The sequence below is a fragment of the Molothrus ater genome, chromosome 5 (assembly GCF_012460135.2).
Source record: "Molothrus ater isolate BHLD 08-10-18 breed brown headed cowbird chromosome 5, BPBGC_Mater_1.1, whole genome shotgun sequence".
In the NCBI taxonomy this organism is placed as follows: domain Eukaryota; kingdom Metazoa; phylum Chordata; class Aves; order Passeriformes; family Icteridae; genus Molothrus; species Molothrus ater.
In genome coordinates, this window is record NC_050482.2 from 59,633,185 (window position 1) to 59,651,165 (window position 17,981).

Genomic DNA, 17,981 nt, shown 5'->3' on the forward strand with positions numbered 1-17,981 from the left:
CTGTTTATTGCCTTGTATTCAGTCAATATTTTCTTTTCCTCGTTGTCAGTCAGAATTGACTCAAGACTTACTGATTTTCAAAAAAGGCACAGTTAGCATTTGGAGGAGGTGCTTGAACATCCAGGAGCTCTGTGAGAGCCAGCTGTGCTCAGGGTTTTCAGCATGAGGCTTCAAGGCCACAGGTGCTGCTGGAGCTGTGAAATGTGAGGGTGTGAGCACACTGCTTCCCTTGTGGGTTTGCACAATATTGACTTGTTTAATTCTCAATTTAGCCTACAGGAAGCTGAATCTTGAATTTCAGTGTTTGTTTCTGCAGGAGAGAGCACGATGAAGAGCCAAGATCAATACTGCTTGCAAAAACTAAACAGATCAAACAAACTTGGACTTTTATAGCATCATGCCTGAGCTGACAAAGATTCCTATATAAGATAGTAGATAATGGCTCATTGTTCAGAAAATCTCATTACAATTCACTGTGCAAGTATTTTTATCCAAAAATAGAATTCTTTGTGTCAATGAGATGAACAGGAATGACTTGTTGCAGTGCAGATTTTTCATCTGACAAAGATGTAGTTTTCTGACATTGGAAAGAAGATGAAGAGACAAGGTTTTTGGCTATTGATGGGAACTGCATTGGAGTTTGGAGGAAATAGATTGCAAGGTTTGGTTTGTGCTCATTTTGAATAATAAACAAGCATGGAATTACTCTGCTACATACAGATCTAACGTCCTGCTGGTGTAAGGAATTCAGTGCAACAGACAAAGTGGTAATTAGTACTGGCTGTCAGGAGCTTTAGCTCTGGGGCCTAGAAGCTGGGTATGGGCTCTAGGTGGAATGCTACTTCTAAAATAGATACATAAATCATCCAGGAAACCCATTTTACAGCAAATGTGTTAATTGCTTGGCTGTGGATGTGCATGGACCCGTTTTCCTGGAGCACACGGAATGTTCTGCACAGCTAAAACAGTCATATGTGGTGTCAGTCTGTGCTGGAATGTGTTTCATTTTTCTTCTGTGCTTCAGTGAACATTAACCCCTTATATTCTATTCCATACACAATATGTTCTGGTGATAGATCCTGCAGGATCTTTCATTCTGTCTGAAGGAGATGTGCTTTCCCATTTTTCCCACTACAGCGCACCACAGTGAGTACCTTTGGTGTGGCAGGAGGAGACTGCTTCAGGACATGAGTACCATGCTTCCATTTTTGTTGCAAGTTTAATGACAGGCTCTTCTGTTGTAATGCATGCCTCTTTTGTTCTAGCTGTAGCTCTTCAGCTTGAAGCAGTGATTGGAGGAGGTTGTTAGACAGGGCTGGTAGATCCTGCTGCTGACTGGCACGGATGACCCATGGCACATACAGAATTGTTCTCATCTATTCCCTCCTGTTGTTGGCACTACAGACAGCAAGGAGATAAACTTTCCCCTGCCTTTTTGTCTCCACAGCACTTCACAGAGTTCCTGGATGAATTTTCACCTGATGTCCTAGGCCAGCTGTTGAATGACCCCTTCTTGTCTGAGAAGAATGAGATCATGGAGGTGGAACTGTCTCCAGCATCCCCAGCACCCCTCATCCAGGCTGAGCACAGCTATTCCCTCTGTGGGGACTCCCGACCCCAGTCTCCCCTGACCCACATCTCCACTGATGACAACTTTAATGAAGGTACAGCACACTGAGCCCATGTTCATCTGTTGTGATGATGCAGTAATGAAATGCTCCTGGTGGAACTGTGGCTGTGGAAAATAGTGATGCACAGAAATTGATGAAAACCCATAGCATTTTTAACAGCTACCTGTAATTCAGCAGTTATAAACATCTGGAGGGGAAAAGGGGGAAGGGCAAGAATAGTGGGAGGAGGAGATCCAACCTTCTTGTTCTGGTGTGAAGTGGTTGGTGGAGGAGCATGACCATGAATATCTGGTAACTATAAGGAATAATTGCAATGCCAGACTCCTAAAAATTGGTTTATCTTCACAATTAGTTTTACAGTACAAAGCAGTGGAGTGTTAAGCTGCATTAGAATAAAAGGGAGAAAGATTAGTGTTTTTGGCTAAGCATTGACTAGCTAAACTGTTTGTGAAGATCCACCAGACAGGTCTTCAGAGGCTGACAGTTTTGTAGTCCAAAGTGCTCAGTTGGAACAAGATGAAATCTTACTGAGATTTGACAAGAGGGCAACTAATAAAACCTGTGAGAAAGATTTTTCAATGTGGGACAGGATTTTTGGAAATGATTGGGAAACATAATCTACAGAAATTTTTCTTTTTCCTAGCTAGTTTATAAGAATATTTTAAAATTAACACATATAGGAGATATTAATTGTGGAAGGGAAAACAAGCACAAGGAACATCAGAAACTAAACTTTTCTGGAAGTTAATAGGGGGAAGCTTCAAATTAGGCTAAAAGTGAGGGAGTTTCCTTGGGGGAACATTTCTGAAGAAATTCCTACTGCTGAGACCACTGTAATAGAGCTGTAGTCAAATGATGTTTGAAAATGCCGAGAAACATTAACAAGTGGGTTTAAAAATAGAAAATGAATGGAAAACATTTCATCTTATGTTCACTCTGCAGAGTGTTTCATAAGAGAGGAGGAGGAGGAGGAGGAGGAGGAGGAGTTGTTCTTGGTGTTTGGGAATTTATTTAATCCTAACCCCAGAATCGTGCTCACAACCTTTCTGCGCCTATTGACTTCAACAGAGTGAAGTTCAGAGAAGTACTTAAGGAAATTGCAACATTAGAGTGAACCTGGCTGTCTGATAGATATTCAAAGACATCACCCTGATGATTTTCCATTCCTTGAATCTGTGAGATCAGGAAAAGAGGATTTTGTGGATGGCAGTACTGCAGGGCTTGACACTGGGGATTGAAGGCATCTCTGTTATTAGAACAGTGAAGGTACACAGTGCTCCTGACAACTCCAGTGAAGGCCAGTCCCCTGGGTGGGGTAAGGGCACAGGTACTGGGAGCACCAGTGTCCTTTTGGGGAGCAGAAATACAGGGTGTGGAGGGGGAGGTCTGTATGCTCCAACCCTCTGCTGCTGGGGAGCTGGGAGGGGTTTTGTGGGGTGGCAGGAGCTGAGACATATCCCAAAAATATCCCAAAAATTTGCATTTTCCAGAAACCCATCCCAGTGGGCAAATTGGTGAGGTCTTGTAGTGTTTTTGTGATTTCTCCCTGGTGAGGGATGGTTTTTGAGCTTCAGCATGCAGGGAGGCTGAGAAAAAGGCCGGCCTTGCTCAGCACATGATCTTCAAGACAGGTTTAAGTCTTATGGTGTCTGTTTCCATCTTTTGTTTTCCCCCCCTGTTGCAATAGGACACGAAATGAACGACACTCACACTCTGAGATGTTCAAGGCAAAAATCGCGCGTTTATTTCTGGGCTTCAATATTTATAGAATTCCAAAAGTGACCATGGCTTGGAGGATGAAATTGCTACCTCTCCAACCACACTACTCAAACCAACAGTCCATCAATTCTCTCCTCCTCCAGAAAGGAATGCAAACCAATCATTATTTACATGAAAAGTGCATGAGAAACTCCATTACAAAAATGTAAACATCAAAAAGCTTAGCAAAACTTTAAAAGAACAGAGCAACATCCCCCCTGCCCCAAGTCTTCACAACCTCATTGAAAATATTATTTAATGTTTCCTCTCAGACAATGTTATTTAATGTTTCCTTTCAGCCATTATGGTGGAGTAATTGGTTGCTCTGATTCCATTTTCCTGCCCACTCCTGCAGGGGAATGAGTAATTTCTGCTGTGAGTTGTTTCTTGCTGGCCTCTGCTTGGCCATTACTGTAATTTCTGCAGCTGCTGAATTGACCTATTCCTGTAATTGTAAATTTTATATGAAGTTTTTCTAAAAAGAGCTAGAACTGTAAAATTTAGGAAACTCATAAGTCTGGGTTTAACTTTTCCGAGAAGTTCTGTTAAGTTAAAGGTGAGCACACATTTAAGTGTCCATAAAGTCAAGGTCCAAACACTGGCTTCCCCCACTTACTCTTCTGACTTCACTGTTTTGAGGCCATTTCCCCAACTTTGTGCAGAATAACTTTTCTGAATACTTGCAGCCTGTTGCTAGTGTGGGCTTTCTGAAGGTGTCAGTTTTAAACCACATGTGTACAAGACATCTGCTACTTAATGCATTATTTGGTTTCTTCCCATGATGAGAATCTATTCTTAGATTCAGTTTTGCATAAACTTTAAAGATATTGGAGAGAGAGATATACAGGCTTGACCAGCCTGCTTGCAGCTGGTTGATCACTTTTGTTTGCCTGAAGTGGTGAATAAGGAATATGGCCTGGGGAGGGCTTCAGACTGCAACATGAATAAGGAGGCTGTGTCCTGTGTACAAACTATCCACACCAGCTGCACTGCCACCTCTCCTCCACCAGGTTTCTGCTTTCTAGTTTTGAGCCCTGGGGTTTCTGAAACAACTGCAGAGTGGCTGTGGAGAAGGACAGTGGGTAGCTGTGGAGTGGAGAATGCTCTTGAAAGGACATGAAGAAGCTGGGAGGGCAGACTGGGAATAGGGCTGATGGGTAAGGGAGATCTCATTGCAGCCTTTTGGGGCACAGAGTCATTTCTGACAACTGTAAAGAAGTAGGGAAAGAAGCCTGGTTTTCTGTTGTAGTCAGTGCAGGTTTGTCTTCAGTTTTCCAGTCTCTGCAGCCTTTTAGAAAGGGAGGGCTGTGGGTCAGACAGCCAGGAGCAAGGCAAGACCCAGGTTTCAGCCGGCACTAGGGTTATTCTTGTGACTAACAGGCTCAAGAGTGTAGGCTCTTTCCCTGCCCTCCTGTGCTTGATCTTGTTAGCTATGGGCACAAACTTTGGGATTGTTCTGTCCCTTGTTTTGGCCATGTGAGATGCATGGATGACAGAGCCTGCAGCATCTGTGTGGGGCTGTTCATCCTCTGAGATCAGTTCAAGTGCTGGGGGTGTGTTGTGGTGGGTGTGTGTTTGATTTTCCTGCTGGTTTTCACTTTGTGAGCCTGGCAGGGCAGAGCAAATTGGCAGCTGGCCAGTCACTTGGATGCTCTGTCTCCTCAGATTGTGCCCAGGTTGCTGGGTGCATTCCTTCCCCAGTCCCCAGAGGGCTCTGCTTTTGAGGCTACTCTGGGTCCCCACTTGCCCCTCCTGTTGGTGCTTTCCTGCTCAGGAATGCTTTGAAGTTACTTTTGGATTTGAAGAGGCTTGTCTTGGCTGAAGGTTTGACAGACTGATTGCTGAAATGGTATGTTTGTGTTTTACTCCTAGCTGTGCCAAAACTGGGGCTGGCCCCAGAGTATAACCTGTATTGTTACTGAGTTTTTTACTGCTGAGGTTATGATTTTCTGTAATGTGCTTTTCAAACTCGAATTTTCTTTTTCAACTTTTAAACTTCAAGTCCATCTCCATACATGGTTTGAAAAAGAAAAACACAAACAAATAAGAAACCCAAATGAACCAAATGAAACCCCCAGCACCATGGCTCCCACTTTTCTCCCTTCAACAATAAATCCATCCCTCATCTCAGGCAGGGCTATGAAAAAGCTTTGTTTAAGTATGGAGTTCACAAGCAGTAATCAGTCATGTGCTGTCTCTGGGCTTGAGGCTCACGTTGGTCTTCATGTGTTTTATTTGTGTCCATGTGTATGCACACATTTAATATACATGTATATATGTGAGTCATAAGAGTTTTATTATTTGTATTAGGTTATATTACATATCCTAATTTATTTTCTATATATAGAGAGGTACAATGTCCTGCTACTGTCTGTTTTTGTCCAAATACTGAATCGATGTAATGTGAACAATGAAAATGGGAATCGCTGCTGCCCTGACTTTAAAGAAAACAGAAATGAAAGAACAAACTCACTTATGCTTTCAAAAGTTGCTGTCAAAGCCACACTGGTAATTTTTTAGAGCATTTTCCTACAACTTGTTTTTGTGTAATTTTTTTTTCTTTTGTGTGTTTATTTAGGAAATGAGGAGAAAGCCATTTAGTGGGAGTGGCCTGTGTTTGTATTGATTTTTATGTGGAAAGGTAGCAGTCAATCCTTGTCACCATCTGCAGTGTTAAATTCATAGAAACATAGAATACTCTGTGTTGGAAGGCACCCATCAGGACCATCAAGTCTAGTTCCTGGCCCTGCACAGGACACCCCAAGAATCACACCATGTGCCTGAAAGCATTGCTCTGTATGAGAATAACTAAATTCATACCAGAGTATAAGATTTTTGAACTTCTGTATATCCAAGGTGCACAGTCTCAACAGGTCACTCTACATCAACCCTGTAACTCCTCCTTGAGCAGCAGCATGTCTGAAAAATGCTAGTTTTGATTTAGAGGTGGGCGTTTACTTGTGGTTACTGTTAATTGTCAGGTTTATTTGCAGTCTGGCCTCCTTTAGCTTCCAGTTACACACAGATGAGATCTCATTATAGCCTTTGTTTCTTTTAAAGAACCATCTGCTCTCTGAAACCTCTTTCCCTAGGTGTTTGTAGGCTGTGATTAAGTTCTCTCTTGACTGCTGCTTGGATACAGTCTAAATGAACTGTACATCCTTGATGTTTCCCCCTAGGTGGAATCTTCTGGACCTTCATCTGTTGCTGTGCCTTTCTCGATACAGGGACCTTTGCAGTTTCTTTTTCAAACTCTTTGTCAAGTGACTACAGGAACCGATTTCCCAGGAATAGTTTCCCTGATGATGCATGTTATGGGAATACTCCTCCCACTTCCAGTCCTGCTGTTTGTCAAACCAGTGATCTCATTTTTTCTGTAGTGTTGCACTGACAGCTTGTGCTCACTTAGTTATGTACTGTGAACATCAAGTCCGTTTTCATGTGTGTTGAAGCCATAATACAGATCTGCCTTCACAGCATCTGTGTGGGGTGTGAGGAGAAAAACTGGTTTTGTTTGACCACAGGGCTTCTGTGGATAACTTTCTCATACCTGAAAAGAAAAAAATCATAATCCTATATAGGACATTTAATGTTATCCAACTTTTAGGCTGTAAATCCAGCTGCCACTTCAGTCTGTGCCTGACTCCCATGTATATAAAGGTGATATGTTTTTGTTTCTATCTTAGTAACTTTGATAGTGATGCAAATTATCTGTGGGTTTTACATGGACTCCATGCTGGTCAAAGAGGGGATGCTGGTATGAACGATGATCATTTGTTACGAAAAAAACTATTTCTGCTATGCATTGTAATTACTGTGTTTTACTGCTGCTTATCTTTGCCCCTTTATTTAATTTTCCCTTCCTGGCACTTTAGAAAGGGCCCCAATGTTTGGTAGTCAAACAGTCTCTCTTTTGTCACAGCCCTTCTGAGGGCATAGGTTTCGTTATTTGCGGTGGGAGCGTGTGCGCGCCGGGAGGGGAAAATGCCATCTGGAAAATCTGTAACAGGAGCTGTTTGTGGATGAATGTGGGCTCTCACCTCCCAAAGGAGAGAGGGGGAGAGGTAGAGGCGTTGGAGTTCAGTATTTCAGGCATAATGAACGGGGCTTGTGTCTGACAGGGAGTGCTATGTGAGCCCAGAGCTGGGCACTGCGAACCATCCAAACCCAGGGGAGTGAGAAGGAAACAGTTATTTCTCCAGAAAGGTCCAATTTGCCTTTGGGAGGCTGGAAAGGCTCAGACTGCAAAGCTGGGCGCACTGAACTTCCTTCCCTGCAGGTAGCATGTCCAGCAACATGCCCAAAATGTATGCATCAGGAGCCCTTTTGGGCTCATGGTGCAGAGGTGTTTCTCTGACCGATCAAGCAGACATTTTCCCTACAAACAACTTGTGAGCCTCTTCCAAGAGGTGCTTTCCCATTGCAGTTAGCTGGCTCCCAGCTGGCAGCTGTTCTGTGGTGGTGACACCCCTAGGTCCCACTGTATAGAGGCTCTCCCCTCAGAGGGAGGATGCAGGTGAGGACTGGACACTTGTCCAAAGGCCAGCTTTGCACACAGGGACCCTTGGTGCAATTTGAGCACCCTCTGCATCAAGGTGTGTCATTAACATGTGGTGAGCTGAGCCTGAGACTGCACATGGTTGTGCAGGAGCCAGGTGGGCTGTGCATGCAGCCCTGTGGTGCATGGTGACAGTGTAAGGTCTGCCAGAGGGAATTAGTTGAAACCCTATTGTTCAAATCTGTAACACAGCTGAAGAGGGAGGTTATTTAAGTGCACTTGGCTGGAGAACACTTTGACTCACTCATTAGGGAACTTCCTGCATTACCTCGTTCAGAGATGGCTTTTCTGATACCTGTGCAGAGCACTTTGATAGTCTGTGGTCACCTTAAATTTTCAGTTTTGTTTTTCTCCAAGTTACTTTATCCATCACTTGAACAGGGAACTTTACCAAAGAGGCAAAAGCTGCCTCTTCATTCTGGTGATACAGATAAGGATATATCCCTTGATGATTCTAGAGGTCTTATTTGCACCCTGCTTTGAAATGACATTCAGTGCATGCATCTGTTCTCTGTGATGGAGATCTGTAATGCTGGTATGGGCTTTTATCCACCTCAAAGATTTGGTTCAGTGGTACACCCTTCATGTGGGTTGTTTACATAGTGGTGCTATCATACTTTTTACTGCAGGGGAAAAAAAGGTGAAAGCCATGTTGTTTTTCTGGGTACTTGCATTCTCTGTACTTGAGAGGAGTGAGGATGAGATGCAGAGTACATCTGTCATTTATTTAAAAAGGCACAATAAATGCACATGCAACTTAAATATCCAGCAATAAGTGTCTCTGTAAACTCTAATGAAGAATGCTGAAAAGAATGTGGGGAGCAAGGGACACCATTTTAGTTATTTTTGTACATTTTCCTGTACATCTATCAGAAAGGGTGAAATTTAGTCAGTGTTGGAGAAGATCTACTTTTTCACAGGAAAGGAGGTGGTATGTTGGACAAGATTGAAGAATTAGTTGGATAGAAATAAAAAAGGAAAGCAAAACGTTCTGGGAACTCTGATATTAGAAAAACTGTACAGTTGAGGTAAGCATTTTTCACCTTGTTTTCCACTTTGCCTACCCTGCCTTTCCATACCATGTCCACAGAACAAGAAGAGAAACAAAGTGTTGCAGTTCTTCTGAGAGATATGAATATCCTAGAAAGCTGCACATGGTCTTATTAAGAGACTCTGTAGAATTTTTAAAATATGTGTATAAATACAGATATATTAAAAAATGGTTTTTTATAAACACAGAAATGGTATCTGTGAATTCTGACATGTAAAAACACAGCTGTTGTTGGTTGTGTGTTTTTCACGTGTGCCTAAATCACACACACTGATTACAGCTGCAGTGCTTAGAGGAGCACATTTCTGTTGACAATCATCATCACAGTGTGTGAGGTGTGCACTGGAAGATGTGTGCTAAACAAGTCTGCAGGACAAGAGGCACAAGCTTGATGACAGAATAAGCACACAAAAGCTTTCTGAAGAAATGTAATTTTAGTCTTGGGCACAGGAGATCTTACGTACATGTGTCACAAACCCTGGGTGGCTGTGATGAATGGGTTTTTTGGATAGCTGAGTTGAAACTCTGATGTTTAACTTGCAGCAGTGGTAGGTGCTCACAGCCCAACCTGAAAGCATGCTGGATTTTGATCAAGTGTGGTAACAGGACTAAATCATCTGAAAAACCCAATTCCAGTTGTCTCCAGTTGGCCACTTTAAATTACTATTTACTTTTTGGCCTTAGTCTCCCCGTGTCTCACTTGAATTTTCAGCTCCACTGTGAAAATGAATTCAGATTGTGCAGTGTTTCCCTAGGAGGGAATTAAATAGCCCTGTGGGAACAATTTGGATTGTATTCCATAAAGGAGAGGTGAGGCTGTGCATGAGCCAGTGCAAAGAACAAAACATGGAGTATCTTCTCAATTAGTGGAGCACCATGCATTCTGCTTGCTGGATAAAGCATGGGTTCTGTAGAGAAACTGTTTGGTCATTAAATCATTCCTATTTTTAGGTGTATTTGATGTGCAAAAGGACACCAAGTTAAACATTCACAGGTATTTCTTAATACTTGGGTGCTTTGCAGCCTGAATGTTCAGTTCACATGTGCAATTTACCAGCACTAGGGCATTGCAGGTAGAAGTGTTAGCTGGGATTTTGCCAAGTACTGTGTGGACTCCCTAAATTACATGTTCCATGTGCCAAAATGCCTAGCATTCATGGACTTGGGAAAGTGTAGGTAAAGGGGAATGCTACTCATCTAAACAGTCATTGCATGATAGAGTTCTGAGGTTTGTAGAAAATTTCAGCTGGGGAGGGAACTGACAGGCAGGATCACTTATTTAACAGTGAATTGTTTTGAAGCCTGAGAAGAGATTTTTCAAGAGAGCCAAAGTGACAATACTTAAGGATGTGTATTTTCTTGGCCATTTGGAGAGCCAGATCTCTTGTTTAGGCTTTCTTGTCTCAATATCAGAATGACTTGCAGCATATTTTGTTTCACCTTTGAGGATGCAATGTTGCTCTATTCCTATTTGTCTAGAATTCATATGATCATGAAGGTCATAGTCTCAGCTTCTTGTTTTGGACTGTGGCTCAAGAGTTCACATGTACCTCCTGGATCACGTCAAATATAAACATAAACACCTCTAAGTTCTTGACACCAGTCATTTACTCTTACCACAGCACATCTTGCTTGATTTGGTTTGGAGAAGACACCTTTTACTCCAGTGGGTCTCTTGAACCAGCTCCTGTTGTCCTTTTCATTCCAGTATTTCACATGCACCTTCTTTCTTGTTCTCATTATTCTGTGAAACCTCTCTCGTGGTTCTCTGTAACCCTCTATGAGAAATACTCTTGTCTTAGGTAAGAGTAGAGGGTGTACCATACCTCCCTGTATGACCACTGATTTATTAGCCTGCTCCATTTTTCCTCTTTGCCTAAGTTTTTCTCATTTTGTGTTAGGTTCAACATGTTTCTCACGTTGAACATAACACAAATTGAACATTCTCATGTTCAACATGTTTCTCATGTTGTGTTTGTCATTCTCAAGGGCTTTGGGAGAAGGGTTGCCACTTTGCTAGTGCAGTGCTTGGCAGAGTACACTAAGATGCTAAGGGACTATTGTAAGAGTAAACTAAGAATGATTTTCAGATAATTTCAGCCTGCTATGCTCAGGAAGAGGAGGAAAGAGAGTGAGAAATCCCTTGAAGCAGAGAGGGGTTGTTGGTGACTTCAGAAGCTAGAATGTGTCAAAACAAAGTAACTTGTAGCACAACACTCCGTGATCCAGGTAGGGAATGTGGAACTCCAACTTGGAAAAAGGTGTCAGGGGAAGGGGAGGAGAGTATCAAGGTGATATTTGACCAGTCCCCCATCCCTTCCTTTCAGGATTATTCATCTGGAAGGACAGCTGTCACCATGCATTGTGAGAGGCAGTGTCAGAGGAGTGCCAGATGCAGTTGTTCAGAATTATCTCAGTGCTAAGCGCAGCATGTTGCTGTCCTGGCAACCTCTGTAACCCTGCAGACTGGTTAGACTGGCTTAAAGCCTGGAATAACTCTGAGCATTTATGCAGATCTAAGTAGTGATGGCAGGGATGTCAGGTTAATCAGCAGAGTTGGCTTCCAGAGGAGTAAAATGATGGATTCAGAGGAGTGAAGTGACCAGCCAAAGCCAGCATATCTTGCTGTCTTAAAGCAGCTGAATATTCATGATGAGTCTGGGGATTAGATTTGATAAACATCATAAAGTGCAGCCTTAGAGGACATGCCCTGTTGTACTGGTCACCCATGACTGGATTTCCCTTCTACTTTCATGGTGATACAAGTTTAAGAAAATTAAGGGCTAATTACTGGCCTCATTAATAGCTCTAATTTATCCATAACCTTCAAAATGGTGCTGCCCCAGGGGTAGCTCGACCCAGAGGTGCAAGAGGCAGCAAAGAGAGGCTCTGCCCAAGGTGATGTGGGGCCAGTTTTGACCCGACTTATCCAAACAGGCATTTGAAAGTTGCATTTGCCAAGGGATTCTGGGTTTCCAAGCAGATACCACTTTAAAGATTTCACCTGAACAATGCATACACAGCAAGGTGGGAGGGAGCTGCTGCTTTTGTGTTGTGACTAGAGAAGCTCAGGGAGGGTTGAAAAAGAGCAATGTCCTCTCTCTGAGTTAATATTTAGGCAAGCCTACCTATTTTTTTCCCATAAATACTTCTATTTTTGCATTTTTGCATTTCCCAGGAAGCTTTGGGAGCAAGCTCTCCAGAAGTTTAAATATGGTGTTTAGCCCTTGCTCTGCAGTTAACCTGGCAGAGTGCTGGTCTTGCTGTTCTTGAGCTTCTGATTACAGGATACATATTTTTCATTTTTAATTCCTTGGTGTGTCTTTACTCAAATTACCTCCTTCCTTGCCAGTGGTGGAGGTTAGGTCCCACCACAGAGTAATTACCAGCACTGGAGATGCACATTCTCCTCCCTTCCTCCAGGCACCCAGCTTCTGCCCAGTGCCTGTATGCTCTGTGTGTGTGTGTGGTCTTAATAGCAAGGACACACAGCAGCACAGGCTGTAAGCCCACTCTTATTTTTGTTACCTGTTTGCAGCTGAGCTCTGTTGACATCTCACCAGCCTGATACACTCAGCTGTGAATGAAGGGTCTTGTGCAGCCTTGCAGAGTGCTGGTGGCACAGCCACAGCCCCATGGCTGCCTCCCAGGATGTTGGTGCAGCACACAGTTAATTCAGAGCTCTGTTGCTTTTACCAGCCCTACAGTGTATGGTTTTGCTCTCTCTCTTTTAATTTTGTATATGCAGTAAAGAATCTGTTTGAAGGCAGTAGAAAGCTTTGAAAGAAAGATCAGCACTCTTCTTCCTTTTGTGTATATTTGCTTTGAGATTCCAGCTGCTGTATTTAATGGATATGCCTCTGACAGCCACTGCTCAGTCGTGGCAGAGGACTGTGCCACATGCAGCTGGGATGCAGTGCCCCTGCTATAGGATATTCTCCTGCAAGAGGAAAGACTGGAGTCTTTCAGCTGGAACAGGAAGTTTTCTAAGGCAGAATTGCAATTGACAAAAATGCATTTGATTATTTTGTATTTTTAAAGGGTTGTTAATAGCCTTGTGGAATTGTTTCAAAGGTTGAGTCTTTCTAAGTTCCTAGTACTCTATTACACTTCAGACCTGGGAAAATAAGTCCTTTTTCAGCAAGTAAAACAGTGAATGCAAATGGAATGGAGATGGGGAGCTAAACTTGCCGTGCCAACCTTCTTCCAGTTCTTGACAATGCTGGGCAAACCCTTCAGCTTTGTCTATAAAAGAATTGCATGGCTTTCTCTTGACTAGGGAGCTTTCACTAAGTGGAGTTAGGGGATAATTCTTCTGACACGTGATGCACGTTTCATTGCTGCCAGATAAAATATGCATCCTGTGCTGTCACTTCCCAGAGGCTCTATGGAGGAAATCAGCATGATCACCATGGCACTGCTGCTCCTGTGAAATCATCAAAGCCTATATCCTCTTTTGCACATACTAAATGAATCCTTGGGGGGAAAAAATGAAGTTAAGTAAAATACTTTGTTTTAAAGAGTATAATCCCACCATTTGAGCTATTTGCTGCCTGCAAGCAGTAGAAGAAGCAGAAGTCTGGCTAAAGGCTATCTCTAGAAGGAGGAATAAAACTGAGTCAGCAGGCATTAGGCTGTTTAGGACAGGGCTCTCTGGCTGCTTTACCCAGAGCTTGTTTAGTCTTGTTCTGCCACGCATTAGCAGCTTTCAGCAATGCACAGTGATTAGTGCTGTGTCTTTCCTCGCTGCTCCTCTGTGTATCCTGGGGCTAGGATTAGGTTACAGCCCTGAAATGGCATGGTTGTCTGCATTGACTGAAAGCTGAATAGTAAGGGCAGAGTTTTGTTGATAGACTAAAATGTCTTCTGTGTTTGTTTCCCTTCTCTGGAAGAGGAATGACATTATTTTCATTTGTAGTCTTTCTGTTTCTGATCTAAACATGTGGTGTCCAATTTCCTTCCCTGGCAGGTGACCTGGAAAATGAGGAATGGTGTCTGGCTACAGAGTTTACTCCAGCTGCAATAAAGACTGAGCCAGGGCTTTGTGAGACATCAGGCCTTGCTCCCTCAGTCAGTCTCACCATCACGGCCACGTCGCTGGAGGGGGAACAGCCTGAGCTCCAGACAGATGCCCTGGTACTGCAGACTCTGCTCTCTCTGCACACTTAGCTGCAGCTTCTCCTAAGGCTGTTACCAGTGGAGCCTCCTTGGTGCCAGAGCTTGGCAGCTCAGGGTGCACACTGCAGTCTGTTCCAATGGTTTTTAATGTTTGCTGGTGCCCCACTAGTGCTGTAAGAACTTGTTGTCTGCATCTTTAGCTCTTAATGTTTGGATATATAAGTTTGTCTTCTATGCTAGCCCCAAAGCGTGGGGCTCTTGGGTTTCTAGAAATACTTGAATAGTTTCTAATGAACCAGTTGTGCCTGAACTGCCTAATCCACTTGCTCTATGGAGCCTGTGACAAGCTAAGTGTCTTTGCTAAGACCTTGCTTTAATGCTGCTGTGCCTTCCCCTTAGCAGAACAAGACTCCTTGTTTGGATTGATTGGAGAGTTTCCCTGTTTGCCTGCAAAGTAACTTTTGCCAGATTTGTGAAGCTCTGACATTTCAGGCTGCTGCTACTTCCAGACCCAGCAGCCTCACAAGGAGCTTTGTGATACTTTTCTGACCACAGCTGGAGCAGCCAGTGGACATTCTAAAAGAGCTTAGTTTGGCTGTGGTTGGGTTAAGGAGAATGAAGTGCAGCAGCTGGTGGCTCACCAGGGTCCCCAGCCAGCAGAGGAAGAAGCATGGCTGTTGTCAGCCCCTAGCATGCAATGTCAGTCCAGGCTGGAGGGAGTTGTTATATGCTGAAAATAAATGTTTCCACTTGGATGTGGATCAGAAATAGGTGCAACAGAAATTATTTTATGAGAAACTGAAAAAAGCTAAGCACAAGTTTCCCATAATTTTCTCCTGGCATGAATGTGCTGTTCCCAGGACACAGTCCTGCTGTAGCTTGGGATGCTGTGATTTGCAGAGTATTGGGACCTGCTGGTGGCTCACTGCTGTTGCATGGATTAGTTACACAGGTTACTGAGAGAGATTTTGGCTGCAGTTAGCCTGCTGGTGTGCCAGTCTGGCCTCCTCAGGCCTGGCCCTGCAGCACACAGACAGGCTCTGGGCAAAGCTTGGCAGCCTGGTGCCCCAGCCTGGTCAGTGGGGCAGGCCAGGTGTGTTCCAAACTTCAGACAGCAGTGACTGTCTCTTTTCCTGCTCCTCAGCACTGTGAAAGGAACCTGCATCCCAAAACCCAAGGTGCTCAGTGACTGGCACCTTGCTCTTGCTCACAGATGACAATGGCCTTTATTTAAGAGGCTGTCCCTGACTCCCAGGGGTGTTCCTGTCCCTGCTCAAATAGACCCTGCAGTCTAGCAAATCCTAGCAGCAGCTCTGTTGCTAAGAGAAGTAATTGGAGTGGGTTACATGTTAGCTTTCAGTCTGAAATGTCATCTCTGAGGCGTAATCTTTTATTTTAGCTAAATATAGTAGTAAGAAAAGCCATAGTGGGAGTAGTCAGGGCAATATTCTCTGTAGCCTGGTTTAGCAAACTGTGTGAAGCAGTTAAAGCTTTGCCTGTGGCAGAGCAGGAGGAGAGGAAACCTCTCCATTTATGGAGAAGTAATCCTTGTGGCCTTCTATTAAGACTTTAAGATGTGTACTCCAGGTTTTCATGCTGTTAATTTCTCTTTTCTAGATGAAACCACTGATCCAGAAAGTTCTTCCAGAGATTAAATTGGAGCCCCATGAAGTGGATCAGTTCCTGAACCTCTCTTCTAAGGAAGGTCTGTTAAATACCAAATGAAAATGTAGGGCTAGATGTCCAGCAAGTACAATAAATGTACTTTACCCTGATTAAATATTTGGATTTCTCGTTCACCATGTCAGATTTTAGGCTGAAGCTGTCATTTTATAGGGATTCAACTCAGGCTATTGAAGAGCCAGAGTCTCTCTGAGCCTTTATGGGAAGTTTTTTTTCTTTCTTTCACCCCCCCCTTTTTCATCACAAAGAAAATGATCCCTTTTTCTCTGTAGGATATTAATAATTCTACTGAAGGGAGCAAGAATTATTCAAGTACAAGATTATTTAGGATAGAAAATAATTCAATTTGAGGAGACTTAGTTAAGATATAAGAAACTTTACTGTTAACCTCTGATGCAAAAGCAGGATGTGAATTTATATGAAAACAAAAGTTAGGTGAATCTGTTTGTAGCAAATTAGTTTTAAGAACAATCATTATCTCTTTGTACTTGCACTCTAATGTGAAAGGAGGAGCAAAGATCCCTACCCTGAAAGCTAAACACAATTAAAGCCATGAAAATTTGGAAAAGCCAAATATTTGGTGTGAGATCTGAGCAGATAACTGCATTTCAGTTAGAAACACTTGATATTCTGTTAGTGAATTAATTTCTGTGGGTAAGGAGCACTGCTCCAGGGAGAGAAGCAAATGATGTAGCAGGTGGATAAAAGGATATCTCAACCCAGGTGTAGATTTGTTTGCTCACTTTGTGGGATTAAGGGCTTTTCTGTTTTTCAAATATGTTTCTTCTTCTGGCAACTGCAAGAGCTACTGTGTGAGATAAAAAGAGTATTATAGTGTTTTTTTTTACTATTTTTCTTCCATCCTCCCTTACCACCCATTTGATCTTTTCAACTCAAATTTGCAAAGCATAACAGAAGTGGAAGGTGGCAGATCAGCCCTGTGTCTTCCTACTTCAAAATTCAATTGCTTTAAATTTAGCTCAGAGAAAGAGTGACTCAGTTATGGCTATTTTGAGCATCTGCTAAATTGTCCATTTAGTAAGAGTGAGTGAGACATGCCCTGTTTCTCTTGGTCCAGACCCTTTTGATCATAAGCAGCACTTTGGCTGACAATTCTAGAGCAGGTTCTTTTGGCTGCAGCTGAGGTTATCTTATGGCCCTGGATAGACACTGTGAGAGAGGTTCCTGTGGTGGCTGCCTGTGCTGCTCCTGCTCCATCAGTGCCCTGAAGCCTTTGCTGTCACTAGGTTGTCAGTCACTTCCCAGCTGTGCCAAATCATGTCCTTAGGAGGCCTTTCTCTCCTTCCTGATCATGTAACTCCTTGGATGTGATCCCTTCCCTTGCAAATACTGGCAGATTGTTTAATCCATGGCAGAGTTAGAAAATACTATTGTTTTTGGAGGGAAAGTATGCTGGCTCACAGCCCCTCTGTTAATGTGGTTTCCCAGGAACAGGGAACTTGTACTTTACATTATACATGAACCTCAAAGCATTTGAAGAAGGAGCTGAAGTGTAGGTAGAAGTGACTGGAGCATATGCACAGAGCCCTGTTTTGTCTGTCAAACCTAAAGATAGCTGCTGCATTTCATTCCTTCTTTGGAGACCTGCATGCTCCAAACCTCTTCCAAGTTGCCACTTCTGCTTGATCCATTTTTCAGGAGACACTCCTAGTCCTGGGAACTGTGTGGTGGTGGCGGCTGTAGTGGCAGTGTGAATGGACACCTTAAACCCTTGTGTTACTTTGTGTCTCTGTTGCCATGTAGCAGTGGATCCCCTGCATTTGCCTCCCACCCCTCCGAGCAGCCACGGCAGTGACTCTGAGGGAGGGCAGAGCCCGGCTCGGTCGCTCCCTCCTTCCAGCCCAGTGCAGCTCCAGGCCACGGCCAAGGTCGCGTCGCGCGCAGCTTCGATGCTCTCCAATTCCCCTCTCCTGACTGCACCACATGTGAGTTGAACTGGCTTTCTCCATCTGTGTGTCTTTTTTTTTAATTTTTTTCACTTTTTAAATTACTGGTTTTGACAGAGATTTGCTAACTTTCTGTTGTTGTTTCGATGAATTCATCTCTGGTCAAAACTGCAGATCCGGTAATTCTTGCTCACTGGTCTGTTCTGTTCCCACAGGGAACAGCATGTGCCTCTCCTCCAGGTTGAGACAGGGTTCACCAGTGTTATTAGGTTTAT

The 17,981-nt window shown here is 43.4% G+C and overlaps 1 protein-coding gene across 2 annotated transcripts in view; it reads left to right on the forward strand.

Moving 5' to 3' along the window:
- Positions 1–17,981, forward strand: part of CREB3L2 (cAMP responsive element binding protein 3 like 2) — a 74,414-nt gene that overhangs the window by 36,669 nt on the left and 19,764 nt on the right. The window contains exons 2-5 of one of the 2 annotated variants that reach the window (XM_036400703.2): positions 1,448–1,664; positions 13,968–14,134; positions 15,734–15,821; positions 17,567–17,745. In XM_036400703.2, coding sequence (XP_036256596.1) covers positions 1,448–1,664; positions 13,968–14,134; positions 15,734–15,821; positions 17,567–17,745 — 651 coding nt within the window. Of the gene's footprint in view, positions 1–1,447; positions 1,665–13,967; positions 14,135–15,733; positions 15,822–17,563; positions 17,746–17,981 lie in introns of both variants that reach the window. The other variant, XM_036400701.2, reaches the window with a different exon arrangement.